The sequence below is a fragment of the Montipora capricornis genome, chromosome 2 (genome assembly GCF_036669925.1).
Source record: "Montipora capricornis isolate CH-2021 chromosome 2, ASM3666992v2, whole genome shotgun sequence".
NCBI classification, from domain to species: domain Eukaryota; kingdom Metazoa; phylum Cnidaria; class Anthozoa; order Scleractinia; family Acroporidae; genus Montipora; species Montipora capricornis.
Window position 1 is genome coordinate 56134662 of NC_090884.1, and position 25000 is coordinate 56159661.

At 43.2% G+C, this 25000-nt stretch overlaps 2 protein-coding genes across 4 annotated transcripts in view; one reads left to right on the forward strand and one right to left on the reverse strand.

The window, feature by feature from the left end:
* Positions 1–22095, reverse strand: part of LOC138028063 (adenylate kinase 8-like) — a 35362-nt gene extending 13267 nt beyond the window's left edge. The window contains exons 1-10 of one of the 2 annotated variants that reach the window (XM_068875632.1): positions 21932–22093; positions 20459–20540; positions 16129–16178; positions 15932–16018; positions 14696–14722; positions 13948–14016; positions 13369–13407; positions 9538–9580; positions 3485–3556; positions 2214–2328 (exon numbers count right to left, since the gene is read on the reverse strand). In XM_068875632.1, the coding sequence (XP_068731733.1) occupies positions 2214–2328; positions 3485–3556; positions 9538–9580; positions 13369–13407; positions 13948–14016; positions 14696–14722; positions 15932–16018; positions 16129–16178; positions 20459–20540; positions 21932–22015 (668 nt within the window). In that variant the 5' untranslated portion in view covers positions 22016–22093. Of the gene's footprint in view, positions 1–2213; positions 2329–3484; positions 3557–9537; positions 9581–13368; positions 13408–13947; positions 14017–14695; positions 14723–15931; positions 16019–16128; positions 16179–20458; positions 20541–21931 lie in introns of both variants that reach the window. The other variant, XM_068875633.1, reaches the window with a different exon arrangement.
* LOC138028105 (cilia- and flagella-associated protein 77-like) overlaps positions 1–25000 on the forward strand; it is a 405094-nt gene that overhangs the window by 375577 nt on the left and 4517 nt on the right. Inside the window, exons 2-5 of one of the 2 annotated variants that reach the window (XM_068875636.1) lie at positions 22131–22208; positions 22730–22820; positions 24040–24139; positions 24888–25000. The exon at positions 24888–25000 is cut by the window's right edge and continues 119 nt beyond it. In XM_068875636.1, the coding sequence (XP_068731737.1) occupies positions 22752–22820; positions 24040–24139; positions 24888–25000 (282 nt within the window). In that variant the 5' untranslated portion in view covers positions 22131–22208; positions 22730–22751. Of the gene's footprint in view, positions 1–22093; positions 22209–22729; positions 22821–24039; positions 24140–24887 lie in introns of those variants that run through there. The other variant, XM_068875635.1, reaches the window with a different exon arrangement.

The following is a 25000-nucleotide window of genomic DNA, read 5'->3' on the forward strand; positions in this document are numbered from 1 at the left end:
AACGCATTCCACTTCCGCTGTCTTCGGCGCCTGCTGCAAATCAGGTGGCAGGACAGAGTCACCAACACCGAGGTCCTGGAGCGCGCTCGCTCGCGGAGCATGCCATCACTGCTCATTCAGGGACGCCTTCGATGGCTCGGCCATGCACATCGCATGGAGCCTGACCGCCTACCAAGAGAAGTCCTGTATGGAGAACTGCGGGAGGGCGATCGCTGCTGCGCTACAAGGACGTCATCAAGCGAGACTTGCGATCTGCACTAATTGACACCAGTGCATGGGAGGAGTCGCCGCTCTTGTCTGGCATAGGTCGTCCACGACTCGCTGCCATAAAGGAGAATCGACAGGACAAGCGTGGTAGACGCACATCTTGGTCCTTTCTCTTGCCATGGCGAAATCACATCTTATGACAGGCAGATAAATTCCTATTTTTGGCCTAAATTCCTTAATGTTTATACTTTCCTTCGGTAATTTTTTTTAAAATCTGTGCCACATTATGGACAAGATAGGTCGTTCAGACGGTTTTGCCAAATTCTGTAATTTGTCAATTTTCCAAATTATATTCGATTAGCTCAGGTAACACATGGCTATCTGCGGTCTTTCCCTACATCTAGGTACGACGGAAAGCCGCAAGAATCTGGAACAAAAATTCATCTTCCAAATCGGCACCCTTAATGCTCACGGTATTAACGAACGCTTTTCATTTAACTAATATATTCCTATTTTCCACGTTGCCATGTTACCACATATAGCGTAGCTCCTACTCTACTATATAAAAACTACACGTAACCCACAATTCCTCGATTCGCTCTGACGAAGGGCTAACGCTCGAAACGTCAGCTTTTAGAATCTCTGTACGGTGGCCAATTTACATTTTCAACTCCGTTGATAAAACCAAATTTTTGTATACTACTTCCCCACCGACGCAGCACCACAGTTTCTTTAGAAACTATCCCCTTCATTATTATACAAAGTAAGCTGATATCATAGGGCTACCGCTGGTGCAACACATAACTCTCGCGTTCGAACAGCTAATTCACCTCGACTACTTTACTCTCGTTCGAACAGCCAATTCACCGCGACTACTTTACTCTCCTTCGAACAGCTAATTCACCGCGACTACTTTACTCTAGAGTTTGGTGGCGAGGTGACTTCGAGTTGGTTGGTGGCGAGGTGGTTTCTTGGTGGCGAGTTAGTAGGTGGCGAAACTCCCTGGTGGCGAGATGACCGGTAACCATTTGTAACTAAATATAGGGTACCGGTATTTGATAGGAACTGGACGTGGTTAGAACTGAGCAAATTAAAAAAACAAATTACCAAAGGGAAGACAAGAAAATGTTAATTTTACAGATTTGGTCACACAGGCGTCACAAAAATCAGAAAAACACGTGCGATTTAGGCTTTCCACCCATGCACTAGTGCTCAGCTTGCGTGCGGCCCTAAAACTCTGGTGTCACAGGGTTCTTGTTAAGAGCCGGTAACCGGTTATTTTTACCGGCTGTTCAAGAAAATGTTACCGGCTGTTTCACTGAAATATTTGCCGAAATTATCCAACGAATGTTCGTCTGTTTAAAGCTGAAATCACATTGTGTTTATGGGAAAATATTGCTTTCCCCTTCCAACCAATCCTGTGAAGATATCTGGCACATGTTATCTCTTCGAAAGTATACCATTTGTAAAAGCAATCCAGCTTGTTTTTCGCCAACTCATCCCTCGAAACGATGTCCGCCATGTTTCCTTTCCATTCCTCCCGCGGCCAGGGGAAACCCCCCATAATCCATTATTAAACGTTTACAACATGGCATCCACACGTGGAAAACGAGAGAAAGGTCTTTCGGAATTTGGTTTTCAACAATAGCGTCAGAAAAGCGTTGGTGAGTGAAACTCAATGAAATAGCATAAGCTACTTTCTTTTTGCTGAGTATTAAAGTAATTTAGGAGCAGCTGGAACGTGACAGCGATCGATACGAACGTCAAGTTAAGACTTAAGCTCGCTAGCCCATGCAGGGGCAGGTAGCAAGGTTACCTGCTATTTTTGGTTTTTTACCTCCTGTGCAAAAACTTAGCAAGAACCCTGTGTCAGCCTCCTCAAGGTTTGGTGTGAACGGGGCATGAGCTCTCAGGTGAGGAAGGGTTAATAGAGAGCCAAAACAAGCCAAAAATGTTATTTACATGTAACAGTACTAAAGAAAATTGCTAGATGAGTGGCCATTAACCTGTGATATTCCATTAGTCTTTCAATCATGGCTTTCTCAGAGGACTTGGGATCAGGAACAAGACGTTGCACAACAGATGGGTCAGCTGGTGGATCAAAAGTTGAATGGTACACATCTGCAGAGAAAAGAAAAATATATGAGCCATTCAGCTTTCTGATGGATGAATTAAATCTTGTCTGGCAGCAAGACAAGCTAGTGAGGCTTATCCCGGGCCAGGTTGTTCGACAGCCGATTAACTTAATCCAGGATTAAAAAGTCTAGATAGCAGCAACAATATAGATATTCGTATAAACATAACAACTTTCTTTAATTTTCCAGACATGTTTCGACGGTACATCCGTCATCTTCAGTGTTACATATTTTGAAATCGCCGTTGAATTTAAGATCGCGCGCGCTTTAAATTCAACGGCGATTTCAAAATATGTAACACTGAAGATGACGGATGTACCGTCGAAACATGTCTGGAAAATTAAAGAAAGTTGTTATGTTTATACGAATCCAGGATTAGCGTAAACTTTTGTTTCATGTTTTCAACTTTTTGGTGAAAGTTTCTTTTTCTTATTTTTGTTTTTCAAGATTGACTTCTTGTAATGTAAAGTTTTGCCGAATATCAGCGTTGAACAGCATTTGGCATTAGAGAAATTAACTCCTTGGTTAATTTTTAATCTGGGATTATCGTTAATCGGCTTTTGAACAACCGGGCCTAGGGTATTTACTGACTTTAATAATTAATTACTACATGTACACTAATTGCAAATTTAAAGCAAGCTACAACCTCGGGCGAAATCTGTTGAGACACATTTACAAGAATACCTACCTATTTTTTTGCACTCACCCTGACAAAAATGCTTACTGTCCCAAATTAAAAGACTGTTTCCCCCCTCCCCTATTGCAATGTTGTTTGCGGTAACACAAGAAATGCACGCTTGAGCTGCAAAGCCGAAACAACATTGCACCAGGGGTGGGGAGGGGGGCGAATTTGTTTCTTTTGGACACGATGGTACCATGGCGCGAAATTGAAAATTGGATTGAAATGTCTCTTGAAACAGTTTTGTCCGGGGCTGTCTGACCTGCTGAATATGACTGAATAGGCCATTCCTGAGTTCAAAGCCTGTCTAGGTGAGAAGTTTTTGTGATCATGGTAATCAGTTCTACTTCATATGAATGAAAAATAATTTTCATAAAGAAAACTTTGCAATTACTAAATTAGACTCGCTTTGAAGATGAGAGAGACAATTTGAACTCAGAAATGGCCTATTTGCTTTAAATACCTCCCGTTTCTGGATCAATTCTTTTTCCCATCACTCTTTCTATCAGCACAGTGTCTGAAGCCTCCAAAAGCACTATAATTATAATAATAAATTATTATAAAAAATAGTTTTTATTTTGAAAATTAAAACCCTCCCAGGCTAATTTTTAAGAGTTTACAACAAGTACAGCAGCTGCTGTAGTACATTACGCAACACGCCACAAACACAAACCAGACTAGACGGTTTCAAAATAATGAGGGATAATGATTTTTTCTAATGGTTCCAAAATTTTGTTCCTGATAAGTTGTTGCACTCTTGTTTTTGTGGCACAACATTACTGAAATCTGCATTAAATTTTTTGTCATATTGAAGCTCAGATGTATGTCATTACTGGTACAGAACAATGAAATAAATATTAAACTCAGGTATGGAATAATTTTCACTCATCAATCAAAAGATCAGTATAAATAATGATTAGCAAAATATATAATATGTAATAATCCGTTACAGTGAATTTTTTAGTTCATTATAGTTAAATAAAATTTAACATAGTTAACGACTAGGAGCTAGTCTGGTCAGTAGTGTTTTGCAGGCGGTTGTTAGTGTCTTGGCCGTCTGGTAGCGTTGTTCAGCGTTTTGGTGCGTTCTGTAGCGTTTGTTATAGTTACATGGTTCACGACCGGGAGCTAGTCCGGTCAGTAGCGTTTTGCAGGCGTTTGTTAGCGTTGTTATGCGTTTTTGTAGCGTTTGCAGCACTCTTTAGGTTGGGGGAGCCCTGGGGCTGACATGGTTCAGAGGTATTCCTGCGTAGTGCATGCGTTGTCCAATGTGCTTGCAGCGTGTTTGTTGCTCTGTTGGCGTGGCGTTGTGAGTCGGTTTAGGAGTTTAGTGGTTCTCGGCGTTCTTCTTCTCGCTTCGTTGGCTATCTCGGTCGCTGTCCAGGTTGAAATAGAAGTTCTTCGATCTTCGACCGTCTCCATCTCGTCTTCACCGCCGTGTTGTGGTTCGTCTTACCTTCTCTTGTACCAGTTCCGATAGTCGGCTCGTCGCTCAGATAGCGTGGCGTTTCTTTGGCGGGCTTAGTGTAGCGGGTCGCAGTTGTGGTCAACAAAGGAAAACAACAATAGAGAAAACACAAGGATTTCTTCCGTCATCAGGGGCGTCATCGGGTACGTTTACTTTGCCGGCCTTCATTCCTACCTTTTCTCCTGTGTCGGCCATCACTGACTCAAGCTCGGCCTGCTTCATGGCCCCCATTACCTCTCCATTCGCAAGTCCCAGTGTATCCGGCAGCCTGCCAAGTTTTGGTAACTCTGGATCAGTGCCTACGTCTGAGAAGGCTTTCATTGTTGGTCCTGGTCATGCACCAGTCCCGGCAAAATTGGCCAAGAAGATCATCGAGGGCCAGTTCGTGGAGTTGGCGGATCTACTTACAGTCAATCTCCGAGCTGGGGATCAGGAACCACAGACCTTCCTGGAGGGTAAACTCCTGGTGTCCAACGTAAAACGCAGGCAGGTTGAAATCAAGGATATTCTTACTTGGACTGAGGCCTTCACGATTTTCCAGCTGGTCCTGTGTGCCTCTCACCCCCTGCGTTGGTTAGACTTGACCAGATATAAGCTGCTCATTATTCAAACAGCCCGCCAATATCCAGGTCTGGCTTGGCTTGAATACGATCTGGCCTTCAGAAGGGATGCCGCTGCCTCGGGCCTTACGGATTGGTCCAAAATGAATTTGGATCTGTATAGTTTTCATTTGCGTTTGCCAGCATCGTCCTCACTGCAACCAAGGCCGTCTTCCCTTTCCGGGTTTCCTCAGTCTTCCTCAGACAGCCCAGACTCCCACCGACGCACACCATTCTGCCATTCCTGGAATGAAGGGAAATGCCGGTGGCTATTTGGGAAGTGCAAGTTCCGCCACAACTGCAGCAATTGCGAGGGAGAGCATACCAAGGCTAACTGCCCCTTTCCCCGCTCAGCTGGATTTCGTTCCCGTTCCCGCTCCCCCTCCCCTGGAGGGAGCAGGGGACAGTACTGAGGGGCGAGGTTCGCCCAGTGTTGTGTTTGTACATAGTTTGAATGATGTGATTGCGTTGCCTCGCCAGCCGAATGGATTGCCTCAGTTGGCAAAGTTGTTTTGTCCTGTTCCAGTTTCAGTTCCAGTCTCAGTTCCCGTTTCTGTTCCAGTTAAGCCCAGCGTTCCAGTTGTCTCTTTTGCCCCGTTATCTCCGGTGTCTCAGGTCACACCATTACAGTTGGATCAATTTCAAGCCGAATTATGCCACCATCCCAACAAGTCAGCTGTGGCATTTGTGACTTCTGGCATACGGGATGGATTTCGGATAGGCTTTGACCCATCCTTGGTGTCCCTCAAATCTGCATCTTCAAACATGCGTAGCTCTGCTGAGCACCCATCAGTGATTGACTCCTACTTGCAAGCTGAAGTCGCTTCTGGCAGGGTGGCAGGTCCTTTTCCAGTGCCCCCGCTTCCGTCATTGCAAATAAGTCGTTTCGGGGTGATCCCCAAAACTAATCAGCCTGGGAAGTGGCGTCTCATTTTAGACCTATCATCCCCAGAGGGGCAAAGCGTCAATGACGGCATCCCTAAGCCCCTGTTTACAGTTCAGTATGTTTCAGTGGATGCTTTCATTGATGGCATAATGTCTCTGGGTCGAGGAACGTTAATGGCCAAGTTCGACGTGGCCAGTGCATATCGGAATGTGGCTATCCACCCAGACGATCGCCCCCTTCTTGGCATGAAGTGGCGTGGGCAATATTTTGTGGATTTGGTGCTCCCTTTTGGGCTGCGTTCAGCACCATTTATTTTCACCGCCATTGCAGACCTGGTTGAATGGATCCTGGTTCACAATTATGAGGTTACATTTCTCCGTCATTACTTGGACGATTTCCTAACTTTGGGCCCACCGGCGTCCCCTGTGTGCCACAACAACCTTCAAACCTGCGTTCGTCTGTGTACAAAACTTGGCCTTCCCCTTAATCCAGATAAGTTGGAGGGACCCGCGACTCGTCTTACAATCCTTGGGATTGAACTTGACTCCGAGAACCTTCAGGCTCGCCTTCCGACTGACAAGAGAGATAGGATTGTTTCACTGTTAGATGAGTGGTCGGCAAAACGTTTTTGTAAACGTCGCGAGCTGGAGTCCCTCATTGGCCATCTCCATCACGCCTGCAAGGTCGCCCCACAGGGTAGGAAATTCCTTCGCCGGATGATCGACTTGCTTTGTGCCTTTCACCGTGATGATCACCCCATTAGGCTTAACCAGGAATTTCGGCGGGATTTAACCTGGTGGCGGGAACTGTTCCAAACTTGGGATGGCCTCAGTTTTTTCTGCATGCCCACATGGGCACCTCTCCCGGACTTCCAGGTCTCATCGGATGCAGCTGGCTCTTTGGGCTATGGAGCTATTTTTAAATCCCACTGGTTTGCTGGTGCCTGGTCAGCTGCACAAAGTTCCTCATCTATAGCATACAAGGAGCTCTTCCCAATTGTGGTGGCAGCCTATCTGTGGGGCCGTCAGTGGGTATCTCGGCGGGTCGAGTTCTTTTGTGACAACGAGTCTGTGGTGGCTGTACTTAAGTCTGGCACCTCGCGGGACAAAAACCTAATGGTGTTGCTGCGTTATTTGACTATGCTGGCCATCCATCATTCCTTCTCATTTACAGCTTCATCTGTTCGAGGCAAAGCTAATCCAGTTGCTGATGCACTCTCTCGATTCCAATTTCAGCGGTTCAGACGCCTGGAGCCACAGGCCGACCCAACCCCGTCTCCTATTCCTGCTTCCCTTCTGGCAGCGCTTCAGATGCCTTGACTCAGAAGTGTCGGTTCTTACTTACCCAAGGTCTTGCATCTTCCACCCGATGAGTGTACCGATCCGCCCAACGTCGATTTACAGACTTTTGCCGCCAGGATGGTCGTGCAAACCAGGATGGCTCCATCCCCCCAGCCACTGAGGAGACTCTCGGGCAATTTACTTCCTTCCCGGCCGACAACCTGAACCATTCCTCCATCAAGGTCTATCCGTCAGCAGTGCGCTCCCTTCACATTGACCATGGCCTTCCCGATCCGCTAGTCAACTGTCTTCGTTTGCAGCGTCTGCTAAGGGGTATTAAGCGAGTTCAAGGTCCAGTGTCACCCAGGCGCCTACCTATCACCGTTGATCATCTGAAGGTCATTCAGTGCTCTTTGGACCTGTCTACTAGAGACCATGTGATGTTGTGGGCTGCGTGCTGCTTGGCATCGTTTGGGTGCGGGCGAATTCACGGTCAACTCGGCCTTTGATCCTCACACCCATATGACTGTTAGCGACCTGCAAGCGGACTCCTTGGTGAAAACCTCTTGTTTCAAAGTCCGTATCAAGTGTTCCAAGACAGACCCCTTCCGTGCGGGTTGTGATATCTACTTGGGGCGTGGCTCGGGCTCTGTGTGCGCCATAACAGCGTTGGGCACATACTTGTCTCTGCGTGGGTCTGCTCCAGGGCCCCTGTTCTTGTTTAGTGATGGTCGTCCTCTTACCCGGCAGCAGCTATCATCCTTTTTGCAGTCTACCCTACATGGGGCTGGGTACTCCGGCGCCTACTCCGGCCATAGTTTCCGGATTGGGGCGGCGACCACTGCAGCGGCACGTGGTGTTCCCGATCACCTGATCAAAATCTTGGGGCGTTGGTCGAGCGAGGCATACCAGATCTATATCAGAACTCCAGTTAGTTCCATTGTCCGTGTTTCCTACCAGTTGGTGGCGTAACAGGTAGTGGATTTCTCTGGTTACCAGCGGGGGTGGGTGCCTCAGGTTTGGGCTATTGGGGGCTTAGGCCTAGTTGCCCCGAGCCCCCTTGCTCCGGGTCCTTCCTACCCAGAGATCCCTTCGGCATGGCGCAGGGGGCTCGTGGCTTGGTTGCGGGTTGGGCAGGCCAGTTGGGTGTTCTAGTGCCTTGGGGATGTGACTTCAGTTTCAGCCCCCAGGCTTCCTGGGCACCTACCCTCCACTGGCGACGCGGGCGTTAAATATAGTTAAATGAAATTTAACATAGTTAACGACTAGGAGCTAGTCTGGTCAGTAGTGTTTTGCAGGCGGTTGTTAGTGTCTTGGCCGTCTGGTAGCGTTGTTCAGCGTTTTGGTGCGTTCTGTAGCGTTTGTTATAGTTACATGGTTCACGACCGGGAGCTAGTCCGGTCAGTAGCGTTTTGCAGGCGTTTGTTAGCGTTGTTATGCGTTTTTGTAGCGTTTGCAGCACTCTTTAGGTTGGGGGAGCCCTGGGGCTGACATGGTTCAGCGGTATTCCTGCGTAGTGCATGCGTTGTCCAATGTGCTTGCAGCGTGTTTGTTGCTCTGTTGGCGTGGCGTTGTGAGTCGGTTTAGGAGTTTAGTGGTTCTCGGCGTTCCCTCCCTCTCCCCCCCTTTCTTTTTTTTTGTGCTCTTTTTTTTTGTGTTATTATTATTATTATTATTATTATTATTCCACTGAGCTATCTGGCTCAAGTGTGACGGGTGCCTTAGGGGGGCCGGGCGCGGGGGGCTCGTGGCTTGGTTGCGGGTTGGGCAGGCCAGTCGGGTGTTCTAGCGCCTTGGGGATGTGACTGCGGTTGCAGCCCCAGGCTTCCTGGGCACCTACCCTCCACTGGCGACGTGGGCGTTAATTATTTCAAAAACCTAATTTTTGTTAAAGAATGAACCTTCCTTGTTACTTAGCATCTAATAAGAGCCTCAGGGCATACAGTGTAACACCATTTAGTGCTAAGTGAAAATTAAATGATGAAATAATGTAAAATACTTTCTACATTATAATAGACCTCTTTCATAATGGCCGCTAATAAGCCTAACTAGCGTTGCTACGATGAGCAAATTTCAAATTTAAAGAACTTTTATTTCAAAATGAGGGCAGTAAGTCTAATTAACATAAAGACAAAAGAATGAAAAATGGTTGCCATTTATGAAAGTTGTCTATATTCGTATCAAAATAATTTTAATAACAGAGAAAAAACTGATTACACAGCATAATATTATTATTCTGAAAAACAATTCTTCCAGGAGTCAAGTGAAAAGGTGTAAGCTCACCAAAATGTTTGGGCATGATTCCTTCTGCTTGAAGAGCTTGAGCCTAGGTACAGTGTAGGTTTTCATTACCGTAACATTAAATACAACACATGACATTAAAGTTTTTAGTTGTCTGGGAGTCAACCAGGCGACTTCGTGAATTCCTGCTTGAAATATCTAATTATAAATGTAATTAATAAGTGGGGGTTACAGACAAAAGGGAGAAAGATCTGGGTCAGCTAGAGATGTAAAAGTGAACGCGCGTTCTGAAAGGTTCAGGAATTTTATGACCATGCACTATGTTTAAATGTATGTGATGTATATATAGTTTACGTCATAGAAAGTGCGGCGTACGGGGTTTTATGCACGAGTTGTTTGTGTCAAAAACCTGAACGAGCAAGGAACGAGGGAGTGAGGGTTTTTGACACAAAAAACGAGTGAATCAAACCCGGTACAAAATACTTTCTATGTCGTGAACTGTTTATTACACATAACATGAGAATTTTCATTAAAATAGTTTTCTGAACGCGAATTAGAAACAAAAACTCACCAACAATAGAACCAAATGCAAATTTAATTTAATTCAATAACAAAGTACGATTTGCACGAGATGCACAAGTGATTGGCATGGAAACGCCTTTACGCTATCGTTGATTGGTTATACTTCCACATGTGAAAGAGCCGACAGTACGCCATTCTGATTGGCTGTATAGGCCTTTTTCACATGTGAAAATAAAGCGTATAGATTTGTACAAATGAGCTTTATGGAATAAAATTCTCATGTTATGTGTAATAAATAATTTTACTGTTCGACACCAGAATTACTGTCATTCAGCTTTTGCTGCAAGAGTACGGAATAAACTATACCTAATAAATGATCGCCGGGCGAGGGAAATTTGCATATGAAGGGGTGGCAATGCTTGTGGGAGAATTTTGAATGAAATCCACGTACAGGTAGACTTTATTTGCATTGTAGACAAGATAAAAAACATCAGTTACAAAACATTAAAAGTAAAACTGATTTACATGTTTGCTGTGTGGGAGTACGAAGAGGGCATTAACAAATCTAACTTGTGTTTAAACTTCTTATAGGAGAACCTACATTTTAAAAAATCAGTGTGGGGCTGAACAGGTCTTCCAATTCTCTGGAGTTCTTTGTTCAAAGCTGTAAACATTAACCTTGCTTTTTCCTTTAATCTTGTCGTATAAGGGTAATCCCACCCAAGTCTAGAACGGAGTTCTGTAGCACTTGAGTAGTAATCAGATTTTAGTTATTACCCTAAGCTAACGGCTTGATTTTGAAGTTTTTGCAACTTGTTGGCCAATTTGTTGGTCAGACCGTCCCACACAGGGGAGCAGTAGTCAAAATATGGTTTGAGAGCTCAATAGCAATACGGCATTTTTTTCAGAAATGAATGACCTCAACCTTTTATTAAAGAGTACCTGTACTAGAAGAAATAGTGCTAGCAATCTCCTTGACATGTTAAGACCATGATAAATTTGAGTCAATGAAGATTCCTAGGGATGTTCTGTTATAATACACTACATAAATTATACATTAATCACTTGTTCTTTTAACTGTATATATCGAATGAATGGCCAGGGGTACTAGCAAGTCCTTGGGGTTCTTGGGGTGAACCCATCGGCATAAGCACAGTTTTGGCAAAGTTAACGCTGAACACTTTACTGAACATTCCAGCTCAGGTATGCTACTAGGAGGCGCAGTGGCCTCATGGTTAGTATGCTTGACTCCGGATCGAGTGGTCCGGGTTTGGGTCCTGGCCGGGACATTGTGTTGAGTTCTTGGGCAAGACACTTTACTCCCACGGTGCCTCTCTTCACCCAGGTGTATAAATGGGTACCGGTGTAATGCTGGGGGTAACCCTGCGATGGACTAGCATCCATTCCAGGGAGGAGTAGAACTACTCCTAGTCGCTCCATGCTATGGAAACCGGAGATAAGCGCTGGCCTGATGGGCCTTCTGGCTCGTAAGCAGTGACTTTATGCTACTAGCAGCAATGCTGATGTTTGTGTCAATTCTCAGTATCACATTACTCAAAGGAGACCAATAAACTTCCTTTTTTCAAAGGAGACCAATTAAATTTATAAAAACAGGTGGTTTTTGGACCCCCTGCGAGCAACCGTTAGTGTCTTTGAGTGAGCCGTACAGCGCCAAGGACGAATAAATTATATTTGAACTGGTAAAACAAGTTTAATAGTAATTGAAACTTGTTTTGGTGCTTGCGCGTGCGTTCAGCTACGTGTGCATAACTGCTGCGTTTGGGCGAGCCTGCTGTGTAGTGATTTCCCGTGGAATAAGACGAAGTGATGTCAAATAGTGGATCACATGGCCCCAGTTGTTCAAATGTTAGAAAGCGCTATCCACTGGATAAATCACTATCCACTGAATAATTCAATTGGTTATTAAATAAATTGCTAGGTGTTTATCCAAGTTGAATAGTGATTTATCTGGTGGATAGCGCTATCCATCATTTTAACAACTTTGGGGCCTCGATGGGAACACACACTCACTCGCACACACATGCAGTTGTTGGATAATACTGAAAGGAAGGTAAAATTATTAGGTGCTGGGAATGTAAGAGTGTTCTCCAAAATTTTTAAGACTGATCAATAGCTGTGAGTGCCAGAAACTATGGCATAGAGATACTTTGTATACCTAAATCATGTAGAGGATATTACATGGTGGCGAGGAGATATGAATTTTATCTCACTCGTTCACTGCACTCACTCTATTGTTCTTGCCACGAGAACATAAAATTCATATCATGGAGCTAACATGTAATGATCTTCTTTTTATTACATAGACAGGAGTGTTTTACCATTTTTCTTTCTAACACCAAGCTCAAACTTTATCGAAAATTCTTGCAGCTCGGTGGCAGGAATTTCTTCAATTTTCGCATTTCCTCTTCAAATGCAAGGAAGTCTCCTTGAATAATTTTAAGTTGTATGAAGTTTTAATCTTCGCATTAGCATCTTATTGTTTCTCAGAGAAAGATTTTACGTCATCTTCAGAGAACTTCACGAATCTATAGCTCGCCATTTTTCACTGACTGCTTGCACAAACAACTATGCAAAGGGGGCAAATGACATCATTAACATCCTCACTAGTGAGGATATGGAAAATATGCCACACTGGTCATGGACGAACAGTAGTTTCGTATGAATTTTATGAATATTTTCCAGTAAAACACCCCTGTCTATATAATAAAAAGCAAAAATTGAAATGAGTGTAGATGATCTGGTTTTGGAAGGGTGGGGACAGACAGGTGGCCATCATCTCTACCCTGGAACAAAAATTAGTAAATAAAATATTTCATGATGACATCCACCAAAAAAACTCTTACATTGCAGGGGCTTCAATAACTTCTGAAATAGCCGTCCATGATAGCCCACTGAAGGCGGCAGTTTGACAAGTTTATGATAGCATTTTTAGTGAAAATCAAGGCAAACTAGCCGCTGGTGTGAGGCAAAGCAGGCGGCGGTATAGCGCCGGTAACCGGCTTCTTTTGAAACCCCTGCATTGAGAATTGACCAACTGCATGGAGTGTTCTATTGTGTCTGTAAGCACAGTCAGGTTCCACTCCAGGTCAATGAGGATTGCCAGTAGTTAATTATAACCCAGGCACAGCATTGAACTGGGAATCATAAGGTATGAGGAGAAAGGATATACAGAAGAAGGCAGTTGAGATGGAACAACAGTTGGGTTTAGAACTTGGAGAGAGGTGATAAAACAAGACAGAAAAACTTTGAGAGAAATTCATGATTTCCCCCTAAATTTATTTCCTCACTGTCAAAGAAAGAACCGATTCGAGGATCTACTAAAAAACTCACCTGTTCTCTTGTTTGAGGAAATGCTTCCAGTAGCCAGCCCTGTGAGAAAACAGTGACTGTGAGTGCCAATCTTCTATCCTTGGAAAAGATTTAATGGGGGGGCACTCTCAGATGAGGATTCAATCCAGTTCCCCTCTCTTGGGACCCTGCTTGCATTTTCGCCTTCTCCACATGTACACGTACTGTTTGCATTAATGGCCTTTAGTTATTAAGACTTTGTTAGACTAAGTTAGGGTAAGGCAAACTTAGATGGCTGAATACCAGATTTCTTTTTTTTGCATTCTTATTAACCATACTAAAGACAAGTAATTAAGCAAAACAAGAACTTTCCAGAACCCTTTACCATACAATAACCTTAATGTACATGTACTAGTCTCAAGGCTGCTGTCTAACAGAATTTTAAAGGGGCCCTCAGAGCTAAACGCTGAGAACTTAGGAGCCCAACATATGAAGTGAAAGGTGTTGCTGTGAAAAATTAAGGCGCCCAGAGCTATTCTTTGGGAGCCCCAGGCTACCGGGCGCCTGTTAGGCAACAGCCTTGTAGTCTAGAAATGAAGTGACCTAGGCGATATGTCATACCTTGGTGATGCAGTCTTGCTTCTGAAGTCTTTCTTTGATGAGAGTGACCCAAACCTGAGTTGGTACTGACTGAAAATAATTATTCAAGCATCACTGTGACATAATAATTAATTATAGTTAGTGTATTGCGGAATTGCAACATGCCAAACGTTTCTTCAAATGAGAGGATAATAATTAACTTAAAGGTTAAATGAGCAATCCTAGGTCAGAACAGAACAAAGAATCCCTGCATAACTTAGTGCAAAAATGGCAGCTACATGTAGTTAACAGTAATAACTTGAATTATAAATTACTAGACTTGTTGACATGTGTAAAATAAGTTTTACTGTAACTTTAATTAAATTAAATGAGTTTCGCAAGGCTTATTACATGTAGCCCATAAATTATATTACATGTAGCTGCCATTTTTGCATCTGGTCTGTTTATCCTTATCCTAGTTTAATTTAACTGTTTTCAAATGTCAGTAATGTGATAATAGACACACGCAAATTGTCTGACAAATGTGGAACCCACAACCTCTTACCAGATTTTGGAGCACAGTGTACAGTGTAATTAACATTTATATCATGACCCATCTGGTTTTGCCTTGATGAATTTAAAGCTATTACCGTACATTTTTTTTTAAAAAATTAGCTCTTTTAAAATTAATTTAATTTAATTTATTTTAAAAATAATTATCAATCTCAATTTATTTTATTACTTTTCAACTAAAGATTTTGCCTTTTAAATGTAAAAATATATCTTATACCTCTTTGGCTGACATATATTCCTGGGCCTAAAATTGTGAACCAACATAAAAAATGAATCAATTGAATGAAATTTATTTCATATTTTATTGATAGAAAACATGGATCACCAGGGCTTCATGTAAAAAGTAACTGAGACAGAAATTCTCAACAACACTACAAATACACCTTATTCCAAAGAGAATATTTAAATGGCGGCCATTTTGGAATAAGGTGTATATATGCATTTTTTTTTTTCATGGAGGGGACTGCTTATTAAACTCAATGATACCTGAAACACCCTGGGACACACCCAGTTGACGAGTAAAATTGTCTGGCATTAGACAGAGTGAAATCTCCTGGCATTACAACTAGTCAAGAGTAAAATCGGGGGATTGGAAGTGTGGATATTTTCCTGGAATGGCACATATACAACATGCAGTTCCATATAAAAGTCGACATATTATACAGTACGTACGTCATGTAAATAATATTATTATCATTATCATCATGATGACGAAAATTATGTTTTGGTTTAAACGCTATAAGGGATATACGAGAAGGACATTGGACATCTTGTGACAATTACACGATGTACATAGATTAGAAGGTCACTAACATAACTTTATATACTCCCATGTATTTCCATTCAGAATATAGCTGATCTACAGGTACATGTTGTTAAGGTCTAACACTCATTTTAAACTGATTAGCTTAAATTTCAATTTTGGTGATGGGTATCTAATTATTCAAATAATTATTACAAAAACTCGCAACTGCTCATTGGCTTTTTTTCGATGGTCTAGTGGTTATCAATGATGCAAATGTCGCTTGTGGTCCAGGATCAACCTTATCGACCTTTATGTACTTTAAATATCTTAATGTCATGCTTTTTCAAATTAAATTGGCAAGAAAAGTATAGACTGTGAATTAACTTTATGTAGATCCAAGCCTTAGCCATTATAGTAAAAATGTAAGTTAGGGTAATTATACTGTACATGCATGTAATTCAAAAAAGTAAATTTAGTATTTTAAATGTTTTCTTTCATTTGGGACATAAAAATGAAATCTTGGCTGTTTTAAATAGTTGCTTGCAAGATTCAAACAGTTTTATATTAAGTTTATGCAACAGAAATGACACGAAAAACTTGCAAGAGAATGCTTTATAACAAAATGAGGTGAGCGTTATTTGGGATAGACAAGAAGGACAATTATTCCTCTTTCATTTCAGTTTAATGGTACTTGTAACTAGCTCTCACCTTCTTTGCTGCTTTTGAATCTGATTCCAAGACAAGGTTATCAAGGGTAATGTGCACACAATTCAAGTGCTTGCTCGCCATTATAGACTTGAGGCAAAAGGCAGAGAACATTCAAAGTTGAGTTCACGAAGGAGATGTTCAAAGACAACCATAAACACATCTTTCAGGTAATCAATAAACAATTGAAAATTACTCACCATTGTCCGTTTTCCTGCAGCTGGAGGACCATGAATAAATATCTGAGGAACTTAAATCAAAGGCATTGAACTTATTCCACTGATGATAAATATAGTTAAATGAAATTTAACATAGTTAACGACTAGGAGCTATTCTGGTCAGTAGTGTTTTGCAGGTGGTTGTTAGTGTCGTGGCCATCTGTTAGCATTTGTTGAGCGTTTTGGTGCGTTCTGTAGCGTTTGTTAATAGTTACATGGTTTATGATGACCGGGAGCTAGTCCGGTCAGTAGCGTTTTTGCAGGTGTTTGTTAGCGTTTGATGCGTTCTGTAGCGTTTGCAGCAGTCTTAAGGTTGTGGGAGCCCTGGGGCTGAGATTGTCTAGCGGTATTCCTGGTTAGTGCATGCGTTGTTGTCCCATGTGTTTTGCAGCGTGTTTGTTGCTCTGTTGGCGTGGCGTTGTGACTCGAATTAGTAGTTTAGTGTTTCTCGGCAGTCTTCTTCTTGCTTCGTTGGCTATCTCGGCCGCTGTACAGGTTGAAATAGAAGTTCTTCGATCGTCGACCGTGGCGTTTTCATTTCGTCTTGTCTTCACCGCCGTGTTGTGGTTCGTCTTACCTTCTCTCGTACCTGGTTCGATAGTCTGCTCGCCGCTCAGATAGTGTGGCGTTTTTTTGGCGGGCTTAGTGTAGCGGTTCCCAGTTGTGGTCAACAAAGCAATAAAAAACAAAAGGATTTCTTCAGTCATCGACCATGGTTTCCTCCCCCTTTGTTGGTTTGTCTTTACTCGCTCGTCACTCTTTCGTACCTGGACCGATAGTGTGCTCGCTGATACGTTAGTGTTGCATTTTTGGCGGGTTTAGTGTAGCGGTTCCAGTTGTGGACAAAGAATTTTGTCAGTCATCGACCGTGGTTCCTTCGCCCGCTGTCGTGTTTGTTGGTTTGTCTTTCACTCGCTCATCGCTCTTCCATACCTGGACCGATAGTGTGCTCCCCGATATGTTAGCGTGGTCAAAAAGGATTTCGTCATTCATCGCCTGTGGGTTCCTCGCCCTCTGCCGTGTTTGTTGGTTTGTTGTTCACTTGCTCGTCGCTCTTTCGAACCTGGACCGCTAGTGTGCTTGCCGACACATTAGCGTGGCGTTTTTTTGGCGGATTTAGTGTAGCAGTTCCCAGTTGTGGATAAAGAAGACTTTCCTCATTCCTCGACCGTAGTCGAGCCGCTAGTCGCTGGTTGGTGTTTGATTATACATCATGCCAAACCCACCTCGTTCAACAAACAATTATAGCTTGTCTGCTGGACTTCGTTCGGAGGACATACCTCTATTGTCCCCCGCGCCGATGGTGGTTCAATGGCTCCCTCTGACCCTGTGGCGCCTTTGGCCGTCGATTCTATTGCGGAGGCTGTTGTTCGCACGCTTGGAAGCACCCTTCCTACCATCATCTCTTCAATTCAAGGGATCGCCCCCTCGCCATTACCTCCCTCCGTCCCTGGCATTTCTGTTGGCGTTGCTCCATCTAGCTCCTTCGGATCGACTGCTGTTTCTTGTGATGTTAACATCTTGTCTATGGCTTTTGGGGCATCATCAGGTACGTTTACTTTGCCTGCCTTTATTCCTTTTTGTGTCGGCCATCACTGACTCGAGCTCAGCCCCCTTCGTGGCCCCCATCACCTCTCCATTCGCGAGTCCCAGTGTATCAAGCAGCCTGCCAAGTTTTGCTAATTCTGGATCAGTGCCTAAGTCTGAGAAGGGTTTCATTGTTGGTCTGGGTCATGCAACAATCCCAGCTAAATTGGCCAAGAAGATCATCGAGGGCCAGTTCGGGGAGTTGGCGGATCTACTTACAGTCAATCTTCGCGCTGTGGAACAGGAACCACAGACCTTCCTGGAGGATAAACTCCTTGTGTCCAACACAAAACGCAGGGAGATTGAAATCAAGGATATTCTTACTTGGACTGAGGCCTTCACGATTTTCCAGCTGGTCCTGTGTGCCTCTAACCCCCTGCGTTGGTTAGACTTGACAAGGTATAAGCTGCTCATTATATTCAAACAGCCTGTCAATATCCAGGTCTGGCTTGGCTTGAATACAATTTGGCCTTCAGAAGGGATGCTGCTGCCTCGGGTCTTAATGATTGATCCAAAATGAATTTGGATCTGTATAGTTTTCATTTGCGTTCGCCAACATCGTCCTCACTGCAACCAAGGCCATCCTCTTTTTCTGGGTTTCCTCAGTCTTCCTCAGACAGCCCAGACTCCCACCGACGTACACCATTCTGCCATTCCTTTTGGGCTGCGTTGAGCACCATTTAACTTCACCGCCATTGCGGACCTGGTTGAATGGATTCGGGTCCACAATTATGATCACCCTGTTACATTTCCCCATCATTACTTGGACGATTTCCTCACTTTGGGCCCACTGGCTTCCCCCTGTGTGCCACAACAACCTTCAAACCTGTGTTCGTCTGTGTAAAAAACTTGGCCTTACCCTTCATCCAGATAAGTTGGAGGGGTCTGCGACTCGTCTCACAATCCTTGGGATTGAACTTGGGATGGCCTCAGTTTTTTCTGCATGCCCACATGCATGGGCACCTCTCCCGGACTTCCAGGTCTCATTGGATGCAGCTGGCTTTTTGGGCTATGGAGCTATTTTTAAATCCCACTGGTTTGCTGGTACCTGGTCAGCTGCACAAAGTTCCTTATCAATAGCGTACAAGGAACTCTTCCCAATTGTGGTGGCAGCCTATCTGTGGGGCCCTCAGTGGGTATCTCGGCGGGTCAAGTTCTTATGTGACAATGAGTCTGTGGTGGCTGTACTTAAGTCTGGCACCTTGCGGGACAAAAACCTAATGGTGTTGCTGCGCTATTTGACTATCATTCCTTCTCGTTTACAGCTTCATCAGTTCAAGGTAAAGCACTCTCTCGATTCCAATTTCAGCGGTTCAGACGCCTGGAGCCACAGGCCAACCCAACCCGTCTCCTATTCCTGCCTCCCTTCTGGCAGCGCTTCAGATTCCTTGACTCAGAAGTGTCGGTTCCTACTTACCCAAGGTCTAGCACCTTCCACCCGATGAGTGCACCGATCTGCCCAACGTGGATTTATAGACTTTTGCTGTCAGGATGGTCGTGCAAACCAGGATGCCTCCATCCCCCCAGCCAATGAGGAGACTCTCATGCGCTTTGCTTCTTTATTGGCAGACAACCCGAACCATTCCTCTATCAAGGTCTATCTATCAGCAGTGCACTCCCTTCACATCGACCATGGCCTTGCCAATCCGTCAGTCAACTGTCTTCGTTTGCAGCATCTGCTAAGGGGCATTAGGCGGGTTCAAGGTCCAGCGTCACCCAGGCACCTACCTATCACAGTTGATCATCTGAAGGTCATTCAGCGCTCTTTGGACCTGTCTACTAGAGACCATGTGCGTGCTGCTTGGCATTTTTTGGGTTTTTGCGCACTGGCGAATTCCCAGTCAACTCGGCATTCGATCCTAACACCCATATGACTGTTAGCGACCTGCAAGCGGACTCCTTGGTGAATCCCTCTTGTTTCAAAGTCCGTATCAAGTGCTCCAAGACAGACCCCTTCCGTGTGGGTTGTGATATCTACTTGGGGCGTGGCTCGGGCTCTGTGTGCCCCATAACAGCTTTGGGCAGTTACTTGTCTCTGCGTGGGTCTGCTCCAGGGCCCCTGTTCATGTTTAGTGATGGTCGTCCTCTTACCTGGCAGCAGCTATCATCCTTTTTGCAGTCAATCCTACATGGGGCAGGGTACTCCAGCTCCTACTCTGGTCACAGCTTCCAGATTGGGACGGCGACAACTGCAGCGGCACAAGGTGTTCCAGATAACCTGATCAAGACCTTGGGGCGTTGGTCTAGTGAGGCATACCAGATCTACATCAGAACTCCAGTTAGTTCTAATGTCTGTGTTTCCTACCAGTTGGTGGCGTAACAGGTAGTGGATTACTCTGGTTACCAGTGGGGGTGGGGGCCACAGGTTGGGGCTCTCGGGGACTTAGGCCTAGTTGCCCCGAGCCCCCTTGCTCCGGGTTCTTCCAACCTGGAGATCCCTTCGGCATGGTGCGGGGGGCTCGTGGCTTGGTTGCGGGTTGGGCAGGCCAGTCGGGTGTTCTAGCGCCTTGGGGATGTGACTGCGGTTGCAGCCCCCAGGGTTCTTGGGCACCTACTGGCGACTTGGGCCAGAGTTGATCACTGCTCTCAAGATATGCAGGATCCTTCACCATGACAAGGTCAAGACCCCTTGAAGGATTATTATTATTATTATTATTATTATTATTATTACTATTATTATTATCATCATTATTATTATTACTATTAATACTTCATTAAGTCTTACCATTTCTCTCTTGATCCAAAAGGTTTATCATGTAAGACAAAGGATCAGCAGGTTGCTCTATGACAAGTTTAGTCAGAATCCACTATAAGAATTCAAACAAAAACAACAATACGAAGAGGCTATGCATACTTTTCAGGAAAGATATCATTACTAGCTAAGACGATCCTACCCTGCGAGCAGTTGGTTTCTCCGACACTTCCCGAGAGAGAAACCACTGCGAGCAACCGTTTGATTTCCCATCGAGCATGTGCAAAGTATGTCACACCCCACGTGATGTATTTGACATCAATTCGTCATATTTCGCCGGAAATCACTACACAGCAGTTACATAGCTGAACACACACGCAAGCGCCAAAACAAGTTTACTAACTCATTTTACTGGTTTAAATTAATTTATTCGTCTTTGGTGCTGGACGGCGGCACACTCAAAGAGACTAACGGTTACTCGCAGTGGTTTCTCTCTCGGGAAGCACAGAAGAGACCACCTGCTCGCAGGGTAAGATGATCCCAAATTTCAACAAAAACGACAACATTTACATGTAGCAACACACTGTCAGTCCCGAGAGAAAACAAATGACCATACAAGTCAGAGTGAGCTCTTGCAGATTATAAGTTCCTCAAGAAAACTGACAGTCCTGCACTTCAAGAAATGTTCCACACACACACAATGAAGTTGTTCAGATCTGAATTAACCTTTTTACTCCCAAGATATGAATTTTAATTTTTAAATAAATGTATATTGCTCGAAGTGCAGGTTTATATGGAAGACGAGAGAAATGATCCTTGGGCACCCTTATATGTGTACCTGTAGTTAGACAAATAAATTTATGCAATAATTAAATACTGGGTATTAATATTATATATATATATATGTCGTTTTATTGACACATGAAAATTTTAGGTGGCTCAAACGGAATTTGAACCCATGAACTTTGCGATGCCAGTGCATTTGCTCTACCAAATGCAACTGAGATATGAAGCCAATTGTGCACATGTACAGTTGACAGTATTGGTCAATTTGTTGGGCTCATTACTTTTTAGGTCAACTAAAGATGGGATCTAGACAAAAAGCCCCAGGTGATAAATTTCTTTATTCTTGTCACCAGTCTGCTTAACAATGTATATTATGCTTGTGAAGAGAAAATTTATATCAATCACTGATGGGAGTCAAAGGGTAGCTTTATCAGGTTATACTAAACAGTTAACAAGGACATTACTTCGCATCGCTTGTTCAGTTGCGGTGATGAAAACAACATTGGCTTAATTTGACATCTTCAAGGTCTATCCTCATTGAAACTAAATACCATCAAAGTCGACATCTTCAAATATCAGTATTAGTTTTAAGTATCGGAAATGAACAAAAAGTTGAGCTTGATCATGACTGCATTTTAAAAGAGCAACACCTTTGGAAGATTGTTTCCCCCTTTGAAAAAAAAAAAGAGAGAGAAGAGCGAAGAAATATTACTGCATTACCTCATAAATTTGGAAAATACCATGCTTCTCGGCGTAGTTCGAAAACTCTGGAGGAATTAAAAGTGGTTTTTTCGTTGCGTCCATCTTGAATTTCCCTCGCAGTTGCTACGATAAACAAGTTGAGCCAGCAATTCAGATAACCAGCGGTATGTCCCAGGCGTCCATAGCAACCAAATACATTTCCCAACTCTGCAACAAACCTCAATGGATTGCATTCGAAAATCTAAGGCAATTCCATAAGACTGGGATACTAAATAACAAATTATCTTTATTCAAGGTAAGTGGTCCTTATCTTTCAGTAAAGCTAAAGCAACACCTATAAAATCCTGCCAATTTCGGTAGAGTTGTCTTGATATTTCAATCGCGAGTTCACACGCGACCAAAGTTCTTCGTCAAGATTTTAAATTTAAAATTGTATCTACTGAACAAAAATCAACAATCGTTGACTAGTAAGGTGCTTGATACTTCAGTTTCAATCAGGGGAAATTTCGGCCACTGATCGACTAGAAAAGTGAAAATAATGATCGTGGTATCATGTTTCAATTACCAAGACACGTCAACAATGAGTTGACAGTTTTCTTTTTAGGTGTGTATACACAAACGCTTTTCCTGAGAGTAAAATTCTCGATGGGATCAAAGCAATTTTCAGTTGCTTAAAATTTCCCCAAAACTTGGAGGGCGTAAATTTTTTAGTCGACCCCTTTTTTTAGCCCACAGGTTTATACTGAAGACCAACAATTGTTTTATTCCCGTATTGTTGCTGATAACTCGTCTTCTATTTCTTAATTTGTTGTTTAGCAAAATATTTAACATATCCAAGATGAGCAAAGAATATGTGACGCTGGGTGCTCAAAGAGAATCGCTTTTAAACAATCCTCTACTGCAAAAGGTAACATGAAACAGTCAGGTACCCCAAGCTCACGGAGTATCGTTGTTGCGTTACATAAATTTGAAAAGGGTTTGTATCGGGAATTTATTTAAGGCATAATACACCAGAGAGAAAATTCATAAAAACTTAACCTCTTTATTACGGACACTCCAATGTCCAGTCGACTCTTGGAACGAGATTGCCTTCATGGCTTCTGCTAACAAGAGTCCATTACCCAAGAGTAAGAATCTGGACAGGTCAGGTTTGTCTCCATTAGCATCAGAAAAGGGACATAATTATACAAAACATGGACCCCTGGTCCTTGGACCACCCCTGTGGACCTGGGCCATGGACCCCTTCATGGACCTGGTCCATGGACTACCCCTGTGGACCACCCCTCATTTTGTAAAGGTACAAGCAGAAAAATCTTTGGATGAAAGAGAAAAGCAATCTTTGCACTCATTGGGACAATTTAAGCAGGAGCCCATGACTACAAGCTACCGGTATGTCACGGCATTTACGTGGAAGAGACCGATCTATATAGACTACCTTTTCTGCCCAAAAAAAAAAAAAAAAAACATCCGGTTCGGTGACACTATGACATCAAGTTAGTTTATTGAGATTTGTCATTGGGCTCGGACTCCTGCTCCTGCTCTCATTTGTAACAGGTATATAGGGCTGTAGTTTGCTCCTAGTTATGGGCTACTGATTTAAGCAATAATATTGTTGTGTCTTATAGATACCTATAAATCTATTTGGTGGCTCCAAAGGGATTTGTCTATAACCTGCACTTCAAACTAATATACATTCACTTCATTCATCGAGTCCTTCAACGAAACAAGCAAGCCCAACGAATTGACCTGCTCCCAACTGTCCTCACATTGCAGAGGTCATGCACTCCACCTGTTAACAGACAATCGCTTAATTTGTCCAGATAAGTGTGAGGATCACTTCTCTCTTTTTGTCTAAAGATTTTTCTGTTCGTAACATCACAAAATGAGGGGTGGTCCATAGGGGTAGTCCATGGACCGAGTCCACAGTGGTGGACCATGGACCTTGCGTCCATGTTTTGTATACATTGCACATCCTCAAAAAAGTGTCTATTAATTAATTCTCCCTAGCCATTAAAACATGGAACGACCTCAGTCCTACAACTACATGTATCTACAACCATGTACAACCACCTCAAAAACTTCAATAACAACCTACAACTTTTTCTGACTATTGATTTTTCAATAAGTCTGAACTAGGAAAGCCCCTAAGACGCTGCTTCACTCTGCCGACTGATGGCTTCACATACGGAAAGCCAAATGAAGGAAAGGACAGTGGTGCTGCTGATGGTAAGATGGTTTTAGCATCTTAGCAATGCAACAGTTAAGTACCCATATCAATTGAGGATGTTTACATCATGATAAGGTGCAGTATCAGAACTGTCACGCAGTTGCCGTGAACTGCTACTTTGCCAAATCCTGGGCTCTCCTTGCTCAGGAAACGACAACTTTTTATGTCCATAATGATGTAGTTTGATATTATTATTACTTTGATGATAGTTATCAAGACTCCTGATTCTGTTTGATCATTATAACTGATTATCATATGAATGATAATTATAATTATTAATGATAATTTTATTAATAAAAGGAATTATTGTCTTCAACTTAAAATTATAATTATATTATTCACTATTCACTTGTAACATGTTCAAATTTTTCATGATAGTCAACAGGTGATAAAAGCTTGTTCTTGACATTTTCATGCAGTGGGGCCTGGCACTAGTAGCTTCCAGTCAGTTGAACAGTCAGCTCATCCATGCATAAAATCATCAAGCTGTTGGGCTATTTAATTAATGATGATAGCTGAACAAGCTGCTGAACGGTCCTGAATTGTCTGAGTTTAAGGGCTTCAACAAATGAAGTGAAAAGGAATCAGTATGACCTTAAGTAGAGCTGCTTTCAGTTTTTTTGCTTTTTTTTTACCTTCACAAAGCCAAACCTGAGTAAGCATCTACATTGCACACCTGTACTATAAAAAGTGTTACACAAAGGTATCTCAAATTTGCTCTGAATAATTACTAAATTTTAATTACAGCTCTTGTTTGGAGATCAGCTCCTGCAGCACAGCTGTACCTTAAAGAGAAAAATGCTGTGAGAGATTTTGTAGGGCTGAACAAAGCTGCAGTACAGGCAGGTCTAACAACAGCT